The sequence below is a fragment of the Vipera berus genome, assembly GCF_964194415.1.
Source record: "Vipera berus genome assembly, chromosome: 1".
NCBI classification, from domain to species: domain Eukaryota; kingdom Metazoa; phylum Chordata; class Lepidosauria; order Squamata; family Viperidae; genus Vipera; species Vipera berus.
In genome coordinates this window covers 336,985,288-336,998,472 of record NC_138202.1, presented here as the reverse complement: position 1 = coordinate 336,998,472, position 13,185 = coordinate 336,985,288, and the positions used below count along the sequence as shown (strand labels likewise).

General features: G+C 39.5%; 1 protein-coding gene across 1 annotated transcript in view; it reads right to left on the bottom strand.

Moving 5' to 3' along the window:
• DTNB (dystrobrevin beta) overlaps positions 1–13,185 on the bottom strand; it is a 131,540-nt gene that overhangs the window by 77,962 nt on the left and 40,393 nt on the right. The window contains exon 9 of the mRNA XM_081315041.1: positions 12,846–12,970. Within this exon, the coding sequence (XP_081171167.1) occupies positions 12,846–12,970 (125 nt within the window). The remainder of the gene's footprint in view (positions 1–12,845; positions 12,971–13,185) is intronic.

Here is a 13,185-nt window from a genome sequence, read left to right as displayed (position 1 = left end):
GATTACTCATATGCAAATACAATAACACCTTTATGTGAAGCGAGGAAATCTCTTCATCAGTCTCTTGAATAGCAGCAAGAATCATCCAGGATTCCCTTAAAGGTTCACATTTCTAACCCCTCTTGTCTTAAAAATACCTATATGATTTCTTCCATGAATGTCCAACACCCCCCCATTGTATGGGTGACACTTTTGATATTAGAAATTAGGATTTTATTTATTCATTTTACAGTTAGGTGTGAACATTAGAATCACTTTGGAGTTTTCTGAAGTGGGATGGGCAAGCTTGCAGCAGATTTTGTCAGCACCTGCTTATAGGCTCCCCTAAAAGCTGAAATTTTGAAGGCAATCTTTGGTTAATGATCACTCATTCAGTGACTGTTTGGAGTTACAACAGTGCTAAACAAGTGGTTAGGACCAGTTCTTGAAAGTCCAGCCATCCTAGCAACTGCAGTCACATGATTGCAATCTAGGCATTTTGTAACCGGCTCATACAATGGTTACCATGTCCTGCAGTCATGCGATCATGATTTGCAATTCTCCCTGTTGGTTTACCACAAGTATAATCAATGGGGAAGCAGTAGGGAAGATTGTATGTTGCTCAGGTAAGTCTCCCCCACTTTCACACCCCGTCCAGCTACTCACAACCCTCTCCCACCAGACAGCAACCACCCAAAATTCCACCATGTCTCCTCTGCCATTGATCAAGTGGTTAAAAGTGGTAGTGGGAAGTTTGTAGCTTTGAACTTGCAAGATTTTTTTTAATGTAGCTTTTCTTGTCTGGTTTACTCAGGAGGACTGACATCAATCTTGAAAGTACAACCCTCCCCACCTCTTATTGCAGCCTGATCAATTAGAGCAGATTTTTCCTCAGTTTCTTCCTATGACAGTTAATCCACTGGGGTCTCCTCTCCCTCTTGTCTGATTGTTTCCTAGGCAGCATGTCTTCTCCTCATCCCCCAAGGTCATTCACACATTCCATTACACTTAAGTGTCCTCTCCCACCTTGCAGCAGCCATCTGAAGCCCCACTGTGCTCGTGCCACACTATTTCCCACCTGGCAGCAGACACCCAAACAACTATATTTCCCCACCACTTGTGCACCCATGTGCTCCTCCCTCACCCAGCAGCAGCTACTTACCTGCCTGCATGCCTGCTTGCAAGCTACCTTGGACTTGCAACCTTCCGCTGGCTTTCCCACTGATTTGGCTTGTTGGAAACTGGCAGGAAGTTGTAAAGAGGTGCTCACTTAATGAGCCATGATCCTCACTTAATAATAACAATGGCAGGGATTGCTATCACTAAGCAATGGGGCCACCTGACATTGTACTTTATGAGAGAAACAGAGGTTCTGGTCCCATTTGCCATCACAACCCGGGGACTATCTGTAGTAGAATGTCAAGCACTGTCCAGTGCTTACCATAGCTATGTCTGTTGAATATCTATCTATCTATTTATTGGACTCTGGCTTCCAATATTTAAAAGGATACATCGTTTTAAGAAGAAACATGATTATCTGAACAAAACAAGATAAATAACAACCAGGGAAAAATTGCCGGAGGCAATCCCAAACCCCTGTCCTGGGAACAGAGTTTGGTCTTAAGAAACTGCCAGAACGTCTGAAGGGTGGGAGTCTGAGCAGGTGCTGTGCTGGAGGGCAGGTGCTACAATGGAGAATGCACACTTCCAATCTGCTCTTACTCATTGTTTTGAATGATTTTGTTGTTTACTTTCTGCATATCTTGCTGGGCATGCTTCAATGCTAAAAACAATGTCCATGTTTTTATGTTTTACAGAAGTTGGTGGGTTGGATTTAGTAGTAGTCTTGGTATCTTATAAATAGAATAGGAATGACAGAAAGGATGAATGAATGAGTCAGCCAGTTAAGCGATGCATGCATACATATATTGTACTATATAGCAATAGCACGTAGACTTATATACCACTTCAAAGTGCTTTACAGCCCCTTCTAAGTGGTTTACAGAGTCAGCATATTGCCCCTAACAATCTGGGTCCTCATTTTACTGATCTAGGAAGGAGGGAAAGCAGACATGTTCAAAACAAATCTTAAGGGTGGCACTTCCTGCAGGCCTTGGGTTACGATTGGTCTGCCAGTCTTGCCGAGCTGTGTTATTTTTAGAATGATTGATTAGGACTTTTCCTTTATGCCTATGGTTTTATTTCTATTTTTTATTTATGATTTTATTTTCGTATGCTACCCAGAGTCATGATGGAGTTAGGCAGCCTTATTAAATAAATAAACATTAAAAATTAATAAAGATTCTGCTGACCTTCAAGGCCATTCCCTTATGCCCTCTACAACTAGAGAGATCTATAATAATTGCTAAGTGACCTCAGTGCCAACTTGTCTCTCTGCTCATTTTCACAGAATCATAAGCAAGTGCAGATATTAGCACATCTCTACAGTGAAACCTTTGCTTGCTACATTAGCTAACAACGGGTAGTCAACTTACAACAGTTCATTTGGTGACCATTCAAAGTTACAACAGCACTGAAAAAAATGACTTATTACCATTTTTCACACTTATGTCCGTTGCAGCATCCCCATAGTCACGTAATCAAAATTCAGATACTTGGCAACTAACTCATATTTATGACGGTTGCAGTATCCTGGGGTCATGTAATCCCCTTTTGCAACCTTCTTACAAGCAAAATCAGTGGGAAAGCCAGATTCACTTTACAATCATTTTACTAACTTAACAACTGCAGTGATTCACTTAACAACTGTGGCAAGAAAGCTTGTAAAATGGGGCAAAATTCACTTAACAATTGTTTAACTTAGCAACATAAATTTGGGGCTCAATTGTGATGGTAAGTCGAGGACTACCTGTAGTTCTACTAGCTAATAGTTCATATAGGCAGGTGTCTGATCTATTAATTTCCTGATGTCTAGCTTGAACCTCCTTCATCGTAATTTTAACCCGCTGATTCCAATCTTGCTTTCAGAAGCAACTGAGAATAATTCTACTCTTTCCTCCGGGTAACAGCTCTTCAGGTATCTGAAGACTGCTATCTCCCTTCAGTCATCTTTTTCTGGAGGCTAAACATGCCAATACTTTTTAATGCTTCCCCACAGATGTTAGCTTCCATATCCATCACCAACTTGGCAGCCTCTTCTGAATTTGCTCCAATTTTTCCTTGTCCTTTTTGGACACGGGTGGCCAAAACTGGACACAAAACTCCAAATGGGACTCGTCAGAAGAACATTGATGGAACAATTTTTCCCATGATGAGGATTCTGTTGTTGTTGTTAGCTGCGAAGGAAAATAAAATCTGTCACTACCTCCATTTCTTCCCCATCTATTTGCCAGGAATTGAGAGGGCCGGATGCCATGATCTTGATTTTCTTTTCTCCTGTTAATGTGTTCCAAGAGTGCTTTAAAAAGTTTCATTGTATTGATGGCTCATGATTAACTTCTGTCCAAGAAGGACACTCAGATATCTTCCACATGTACTGCTGCCAAACCTGGTCCTTGCCATTCTAGGTTTGTGACTTTCTTTTCTGCTATGCAGATGCAGAACTTTACATTTATTTGTATTCAATTCAATTATATTAATTTCAGCCTATTGTTCAAGGTTGTCTAGATCTTTTTTTTCAGTCTTCTCTCATTCATCTGTAGTATTAGCTGTCCCTTCTAGTTTGATGTCATCTCCAAATTTGAAACTGTCTTCTCAACTTTTTCATTCAAGTCATTGATAAAAATGTTATAACAGCATAGGGCTCAGGAAAGAGTCCCATAGCATCACATTTGATATTTCCCTTCAGGCTGAAGTAAATCCATTAAATAACTTTGCTTTGGGCACATTTATTCAACCAACCATGAGTCGATTTAATTGACATATTATTTAGCTCATATTTTACCATCTTATGGAAAATTTCATAAGCCACTGTGTAGTTCCAGATATACTGGTATTCCCCTAATCTATTAAGCTACTGTTAAAGAAACACAGTTTATCTAGCATGATTTGCTTGCGCCAAGCCCTTGCTGACTTTGTTAATTAGATAATTATCCAAGTGCTCACAAACATGCTGCTTGGTAAGCTGTATATTTTATGCTTCCCTTTACAGAGGGCAAATCTAAGTAAGAAACATAAGCAGAGAGTTCAGCCATCATGTCATCAAGTTCAGCCTGAGAAAACACAATGCTGTTTACGGTAGTTTCTACCATAATACATAGTTTCTCTTCCAAACATCCCTATTTCTGTCCAAGTCATGAGTAATTCCCTTGTATGTTATACAATATAGTTTCAGGCACTTGAGATACTTTAGCTAATGAAGGTTGCACACTTTCATTATCAAATTGAAGAGATTTGGAAAAAAAAATGGGGAAGGGAGTTGAATGGGAAAATCATTACAAATGAATAAATGAGCGGGCAACTAAATTTCATTTTTGATGTGTGCTGTTGTGTCCACAGTAAAAAAATGACAACAAAAGTTACCTATCTATATATTGCAAGTTAGAAAATGCTCTATCGATTCCAAGAATCGTCAATGTAATTAATCACTGAAAGGGAAATTACTGCAGAAAACTTTCATTTTGGAACTGGATTTTTATTTTTTTTTATTTTTTTGCCTAAATAGAACAAAATGCACCACAGATCAAAAGGCAACAAATTTAAACTATTCATAGAAGACAGTGAGAAACTATTAATGTCTGCCTATGTTCTTTAGGAACATACAAACTGAGGCACACAGTGACAACAGATGTTCTAGATATTACTGATAAATAAAAGACAGACAAATCATTTCTATGGGAAAATGCTGAATTTCTGGAGATAGAAGTTACATTTCCTTAACACTAGGCTCTCTATCAAACAACTGGGATGATATGATATGATTTCTTTCCTTGTTTATAGAATTTATATAGTGCCTCATCTCAATCTGATCACTCTAGGTGGCTCACAATACAAAATCTAAAACTAGAAATAATACTGTATAACAATATTACACCAAAGCCCTATATAGTCTGGCTGTATAACAGTAGAATTATAACCCAATTAATAGACCCACAAAAGAAAATCCTCAAGAAACAAATGGAAATAATAAAACATAAACTAAACCTGGCTGAGATGGACATAATGGCACAAAAGATTAAAAAGTCTAAACAGAATTTTTTTGAAAATGACAATAAGCCGGGGAGATGGCTAGCATATAGATTGAAGAAAGAAAAAGAAAAAACATTGATAAATAAGCTACAAGACTCAAAAGGAGAATTACAGTTCCACAATGTTGCAATGAGAAAAATCATTAAAGACTACTATGAGGCACTTTATAAGGCAGAGGAAGTTCCTAAAGAGAAAATACAGTCTTATTTAAAAGAAACAGACTTGCAAAAAATCCTGGAGAATATCAGAAATATATTAAATGGGATAATATCAATGATGGAGATTACAGAAGCCATAAAAAGACAAAAGAAAATAAGACTCCGGGTCCAGATGGACTTCCTGCAGAATTTTACGTAGCATTACAAGATGTATTAGGTCCGAGGTTGAAAGAACTCTGCAATGAAATCTTTTTAGAGACCAAAATATCAAAGACGTGGACTGAAGCTAATATAACTTTGATACCCAAAGAAGATACTGATCTGGCACATATAAAAAACTATAGACCAATATCGTTATTAAATGTGGACTATAAAAATTTTGCTTCGATAATGGCAGAAAGAATTAAGAAATTCTTGACTGAATTCATACATACAGATCAAAATGGCTTTTTACCTAAAAGACAGATAAAAAATAACTTAAGAATGATTTTGGATGAAAATCATCCAGGGAAACAGATGGCATTAATATTTCTTGATGCGCAAAAAGCTTTTGACAACTTAAACTGGCAATTTATGTTCCAGCAGTTGATGGAAATGGACTTGGGGAAAAACTTTATAAATGCAATTTATAAAGACTATAAAGAAAACTTTGATATAAAAAAATGTACAAGGCAAAAGAATGGATTACGCTGAGAAATAAAAGACTATTGTACCTAGAGGGCATGACCTACAAATTGGTTGACATCCCTTTCTATGGTTCTAGAAAAATAAAATACATAGATACTTCCAAAATCACTTTATAAGGAATGTACTCCTTTCAGAATGGGAAAGAATAAAGTAGAAAATCTATACTAAACTACCTGAGTGGCTTTCAACAATGGAAGCTTTTGCTTACCCAAACTTAATTAACTATGACAAAGCCGTTACCTACAAAGATATCCTAGATAAGGAAGGAAAATTGAAAGACAGACAAGGCTTACATCAACAAGGTATTGACTTAGCATGGTGGCCATATTTGCAAATTCAAACAAGATATAGAAAATATGCAAAGACAATGGGATTTTAGAAAAAACAGACAGAATTTGATCAAATATTATTAAAAACAGATGAAAACCTGATTAAGAAATTTTACAGATTTCTGCTAAACTTGAATATGGAAGAAGAACAAGTAAAAGAAACAATGATAACATGGGCAAAAAACTTTGGATATTCTATACATTTGGAAGATTGGCAAAAATTATGGGATAGAAATATTAAATTGACTAAAGCAGTTTCATATAAAGAAAATTTGTATAAAATGTTTTATAGATGGCATATGACACCAGTAAGATTAGCTAAATTGTTTAAAAATACTTCGAATAATTGCTAGAAATGTAAACAAAGGCCAGGTACTTACTACCATATCTGGTGAGTATGTCCTAAAGCGAAAAAGTTCTGGCTTAAGATACACACATGGTTGGAAAAGATGACTAAAATACAGATTGAACTTAAACCAGAACTGTTTCTGTTAGGAATACTTGGAGCCAAGTATGAGAAGGAGAATGAGTATCTAATATTGCATGTATTAAAAGCAGCGAGAATAGCATTTGCCCAATACTGGAAAAATGAAAACCTACCAACTGAAGAGATCTTAATCAAGAAAATTTTAGAGTGTGCAGAAATGGACAGATTAACCTTAGAGATTAGAGAGAAAGAGAACTCAATTTATTTTAAAACATGGGATAAATTTTACCAATGGTTACTGGCAAGAAATGATTCTGATATGTTATTTTGAATATATATTAGGAGAATGACATGTATTCACTAACTGATACCGTTTATGATTATCATTTAGCATATATATTACAGCTATTTACTGTTATATTAATTAGCATTAATTGAACATATGTACCCGGACAATAGTTTGTTTGCTAAAGCTTGAAAATGTTTTTTGGGGGGCAACCCCAATATTGTTCCCAACCCCGTCCCAACCCCAATGCCGATCCTAACCCCACCCCGAACCTTAATCCCTATCCTAGTCTTATCCCCTCCCCAACCCTATAAAATTCAATAAAAACCTTTATAAAAAAGACACATATTTAACTCTGCAGAGCCTGAGAAAAAGCCAGGTTTTTGGGAAGGCTACCATGGTTGGGACTGTCCGGATCCCAAAGAAATGTTATTCCATAGGCGAAGTGTTACAATAGAGAAGATATGTTTCATGGGTTCCACTAGATGGCACTGCTTTAGAGAAGAGTCCTAGAGAGTACGCCCATTCTGGTGGTCTGCAAACAGACTGGCCTTGTGTTATATAAGGTTTTATAGATTACGACAGTACCTTAAACTGCACCCAGAATTTATTGTCTGGGAGACTCTTACCTCACCCAGAGTCAAAAATAGAAAATACAATTTTTTTAAAATGTAGAAGTGATCTACAAAGCTGCTGAGTGATTAGCTTAACTTCTGTTCCAGATAAAATTAATATGGCGGTATAAAATGATATTAGAAACAAAATTACCAGGTATCAGAGGCACAATGTTGAAAAAATTAACTTGGGTTCTACAACTCACATCTTAGCAATATTTTATAGTTCTTTCTAACTAACAAATATAGATAGGGTTTATCTGGCTTTCATTGTTTATTTAGATTTTAAAAAGTCTTATGATTGAGAAGAAGACTGCACAACAGCTTCACAGAATCTTGGATGAAATGGATTATCTAGACACTTTTCAGTCTGGTTTCAGGCCTGGGTATTGGACAAAAACAACATCGGTTGCACTTTTAACATGATCTCTAGTGAGAGCGGGATAGGGGTGGTTCACCTATCCTCACTCTGTTTGACCACTTGGTAGCCTTCTGGATAGGGAGAGGGTGGCACTGAGCTGTGCTGGTTGATTCCAGTCAGTGGTGATGGGGGAGAGAAGGATCCCATGTGAGGTCCCCAGAGAAATGTATTGTTTCCCTCCTTATAGTATACTTGCTTTTGTAACCATTTTTGGGGGGGCTGCCATTCTGTTGGGAAGGGGGATACTTCTGGATGCTTCGCATTGTCTTGCCACTATGCCCTTCCCCCAGGAGAAAGAATACATCACCCTTATCTAGGACGGGGCTTTTCAACCTTTTCACCCATTGTACCACTTGTAAAAAGGTAAAGGTTCCCCCGCACATGTGTGCTAGTCGTTTCCGACTCTAGGGGCCGGTGCTCATCTCCGTTTCAAAGCCGAAGACCCAGCGCTTGTCCGAGGTTGTCTCCGTGGTCATGTGGCCGGCATGACTAGATGCCAAAGGCGCACGGAACGCTGTTACCTTCCCAGCGTTCCGTGCCTATTGGTCCCTATTTTTCTACTTGCATTTTTACGTGCTTTCGAACTGCTAGGTAAGATAAGAGCCTTGGTGGAGCAGTGGGCTAATGCCTCCTTAAGTAACACCAGCTGCCTGCAATTATTGTAGGTTCGCATCCCACCAGGCTCAAGGTTGACTCAGCCTTCCATCCTTCCGAGGTAGGTAAAATGAGGACCCAGATTGTTGGGGGCAATAAGCTGACTTTGTAATAATGCCGCTTGGGGGGGACGAAAGCCCTAATAAGCAGGCATATACATAGAATGAAGGCTATTGCTAAGCACATTTGATTTGTGCTTAGATTGTAAGCCGCCCTGAGTCTTCGGAGAAGGGCGGGATATAAATGGGATTAAAATAATAATAATAGTGACCACCAGTCGCCTAGCAAGGTGTCAAAAACTTGATGACTAAAAACAAAAGGAAAAAAAATGATAAAGTACAGGTAGTCCTCAACTTACAACAATTCACGTAGTGACTGTTTGAAGTTACAACGGCACTGAAAAAATGACTTATGACCATTTTTCACACTTATGACTGTTGCAGCATCCCCAGGGTCATGTGATTTACATTCGGATGCTTGGCAACTGATTCATAGTTATGGCGTTCACAGTGTCCCAGGGTCATGTTATCCCCTTTTGCAACTTTTTGACAAGCAAAGTCAATGGCCGGGGGGGGCGGGGGGGCGGCCAGCTCATCACTCAGGTTGTGGGATGCCTGTGGGGTGTGCAGGTGGGGATGTGGGGGGGATCCGTGGGGCTCTGGTGGAGGGGGGTGAGACAGGCGTGGGCACCTTCCTTCCCTCCCTCTCTCCCTCCCATTGTCCCTTCCTTCCTTCCTTCCATTGTCCCTGCCTCCCTCTCATTGTCCTTCCCTTCCTTCCTTCCCTTCCTTCCCTCTTTGTCCCTTCCTTCCCTCCCTTCCATTGTCCCTTCCTTCCTTCCTTCCCTTCCTCACTGTCCCTTCCTTCCTTTCCTCACTGTCCCTTCCTTCGTTCCTTTCCTCTTTCCCTCCCTCACATTCCTTCCTTCCTTCCTTCCTTCCTTCCTTCCTTCCTTCCTTCCTTCCTTCCTTCCTAACATCCTTCCTTCCTTCCCTCTTTGTCCCTTCCTTCCCTCCCACCCTCTGTGCCCAGGAAGGGACAAGGGGAGGGGGACAGGCCACCAGCACTGCTGGTGGCTGTTCCGCCAGTGGCCATGGCTTGAAAGGCCACTGTAAATTGGTGGACAAGAGCCACACAGCGTTAAGAGCAGAGTGGCAGGAAGATATTTGTAATGAGGGAGGGAGGAAAACAGGCATCCCCTGAAAGGGACCAGCAAATGGCCGCCACCCTCTTCACACCCCCATGCACTCCGGAGGAGGGGATGCTGCAAGCAGCATGAGAGTCCACGTTACCAGCTTGGTTTTGGCAGGCAGCGATGCATTTTCCTCACCGCACAGAACGGCCGGGCGAGGCGAACCGGCAACATGCCGAACCTGCCTGTGCTCATGCAGAGGCAGAGGCGAGCGCATGCACCTAAGCCTCTGCACGTGCACAGGCAGGTTTGGCATGTCGCCGGTTCACCTCTCCATGTGGTGAGGAAAATACACCGCAGACTCGATGGACCACTAGGTCTTTTTTTACCGTCAGTTTTTTATGTTTTTATGGTACTGGATGGAATTGCACTGCCCTAAACAGACTCAGCGCATATCTTGGTAGTCTTCCTAGACTTGTAATTTGTGCTTGGACATGTGGCCATCATGGCTAGGAAGGCCTTTGCACAACTTTGTGTCGTGTGCCAGTTGCTTCCCCCTCCTCGATCTTGTTGCTCTGCTCAAAGTAATTCATAACCTGATCACCTCTTGGTTGAGGTGTACTTGGCTACTGTACTTGGCTACTGTAATACACTCTACATGGAGCTTCCCTTTAAAAGTATCCAGAATCTTCAATTGGCGCAGAATGCAGCAGCGCCCTAAAGTGGCATGCATTACACCTCTGCTGCTCAAGTTGCATTGGTTGCCACTTTGCTTCCATGTCCAACTCATGGTGCTGGTTTTGATGTTTGACCCTTCATGGCTTTGGACCAGGTTATTTGAGGGACCACCTCTTCCCAGTTACAAATGCCCATCCCATCAGATCTGGAAGAAGAGGTATGCTGCAGGTACCATTTATGAAGCAGCTATATCTGGCAGAACCAGGAAAGGGACCTTTTCTGTTGTGGCATTCGCTCTATAGATCATCTTCTCTCCCAAGGTGAGATTGGGCCTTTTCCTGCTGTCTTTTTAGAAATCGCTCAAAGCCTGGCTCTGTTAACAGGCCTCAGGGGCTCAAGAAAATGTTGATCTCCTGAAGTACCTCCATTGTTAATATTGTAACACTCTTACTTCAGCCTTTTAAACAATAACAAGTTTTTAATGGCATTCTCTTTTAACATTATTTTACTGTGTACTGCCCAGAGTCATATTGTGTGAGATGGCTCACCGTATGAATATGATTTATATTTTAATATCATTTATATTTTAAAAATTGAGCATAGAATAGATATAGGTAACTATTGTAAAGAGGTGAGCAAGAAGAAAGTACATTAGGTGATAACACCAAATTATCGATGGTTAAAACAAAAATTTAATGAAGTACAAAAATACCTCTCCATGCTGGATAATGGACATTAGAATGGTAAATACAGTTCAGTAAACCAAGCTGAAATTTGGGGCCAATTTCACCAATCCAAATTCCACCACTAAGTAATGACATAAAAGAAATCATGATATTTAGTGGACTGCTTGGTGCAAAAGAAAAATAAATTATTTTCATGGTATACTGAATACTATTTACAGTTCTGATTTTTTTTTTGTAAAAAAAGGTAATAGAACTTGAAAAGGGCAAAAAGGAGCAGTCAAGCTGATGAAGGTTCTGGAGTAAATCTTCAAAAAGGAAATGTTACATATTTGGGATTGTATTATTTACCTTAGCATATAGCTAAGCATGGTCATATTGTAAGTAGATATTAAACTGATTATGAAACTAGGGGTTCGGCATAGATAGAAGAAAGTTTGTCAAACTGATCTGTTTAACTATAAAATTCATCACGAAGTATAGCAAGATTCACTAATCCGGACAACATTAAAGGGATTAAGAAAACCTCATGTAGAATAAAACTATCAATACTTGTCATAATGGGTACATATTCAGTATAAATACATTACTTTCAGCGCCTGAGGCAGAAAGCCCCTTAATGCCTTATGGTTGGCTACATATGAACAAGACTTTGAACTGGACTTTTGGCCTAATTTAGATGGCTGTTTTGGATTCTAATTCTGTATTGGTTCTCCCTCAGGCACATAGCTGTGAAGATTAAGCAATGTTCAATTATGTAACACCCTTAGCAATAGGTCCATAGTTCTTGTTTTCCTCACACAGTGACCATTGGAAAAAGAGATGCCAATAAGGGAGACATCATAACATTCTCATTCTTCTAGGAGATGGTTTGGGAAGACATAATTTTACAAATGCTGGCTACAGAAAAACAAATATATAATTAAAATTCTAAATGTAACCAACTACAGGTAGTCCTTGACTAACAACTTTTCATTTAGTGACCATTCAAAATTATAATGGCACTGAAAAAAATGACTTATGATCGGTTCTCACACTTACAATCATTGAAGCATCCCCACAGTCACGTGATCAGAATTCAGTTGCTTGGCAACCGGCATATATTTAAGACAGTTGCAGCATCCCAGGGTCATGTGATCGCCATTTGTGACCTTCCCAGCCAGCTTCTGACAAGCAAAATAAATGAGGGAAGCCAGATTTGCTTAATAACCATACAATTCAGTAAACAACTGCAGTGATTTGCTTAACAGCCATAGCAAAAAAAGGTCATAAATCGGGGCATGACTCACTTAAGATCTGGCTTGCTTAGCAACATAACTTTTGGGCCCAATTGTGGTCGAGGACTACCTGTAATAAATTAGAGTCAAGTCCTAAGATAATATGAATATTTGAAACGGAACTAATTGCCTCAAATTGATAATCAATATTGGAAGGTTCATTAAACCAACTGCTGATGCTTCAGTATACCCAAATCTTAATTATACTTTTCTTCCAAAAAGCCTAAAGCTTAATTCATTTTTAGATCTCTCCCAAACACAAGCACCATGTATATCAAAGGGGAAAAAAGACTCAGAGTATACCACCTGACCAACAGGAAAGCAATCAAACCAAACAGAACAAATCATATTTAAATGAAGATATATACTCACACTATATGGGCAAGGTCAAGGGGCTTCTCTGGCTGTTCCGGATATACAGGGTGAGGAGGATCTCTAGTGGGTACACAACCAAGAGATTTACTAATGGCATGGCTCAGCTTCTTGGCAGGCGATTTCTGTTGGTTTTTTTTTAGAAAGAATTAAACATAGAGACTAGTATTAACATAGCAGATCAATCTGTGCAGCACACTAGATAAGAGCTGCAATTGAACCTCAAAAGAAACAAACCTCAGTGCTCAAAGCATAGCCCTAACCTTGGAGACACACCTGGCTTTCCTAAAAGAGGTCTATACCTTACGCTCTCTCCTCAACATTATAGCCTTGCTTAATA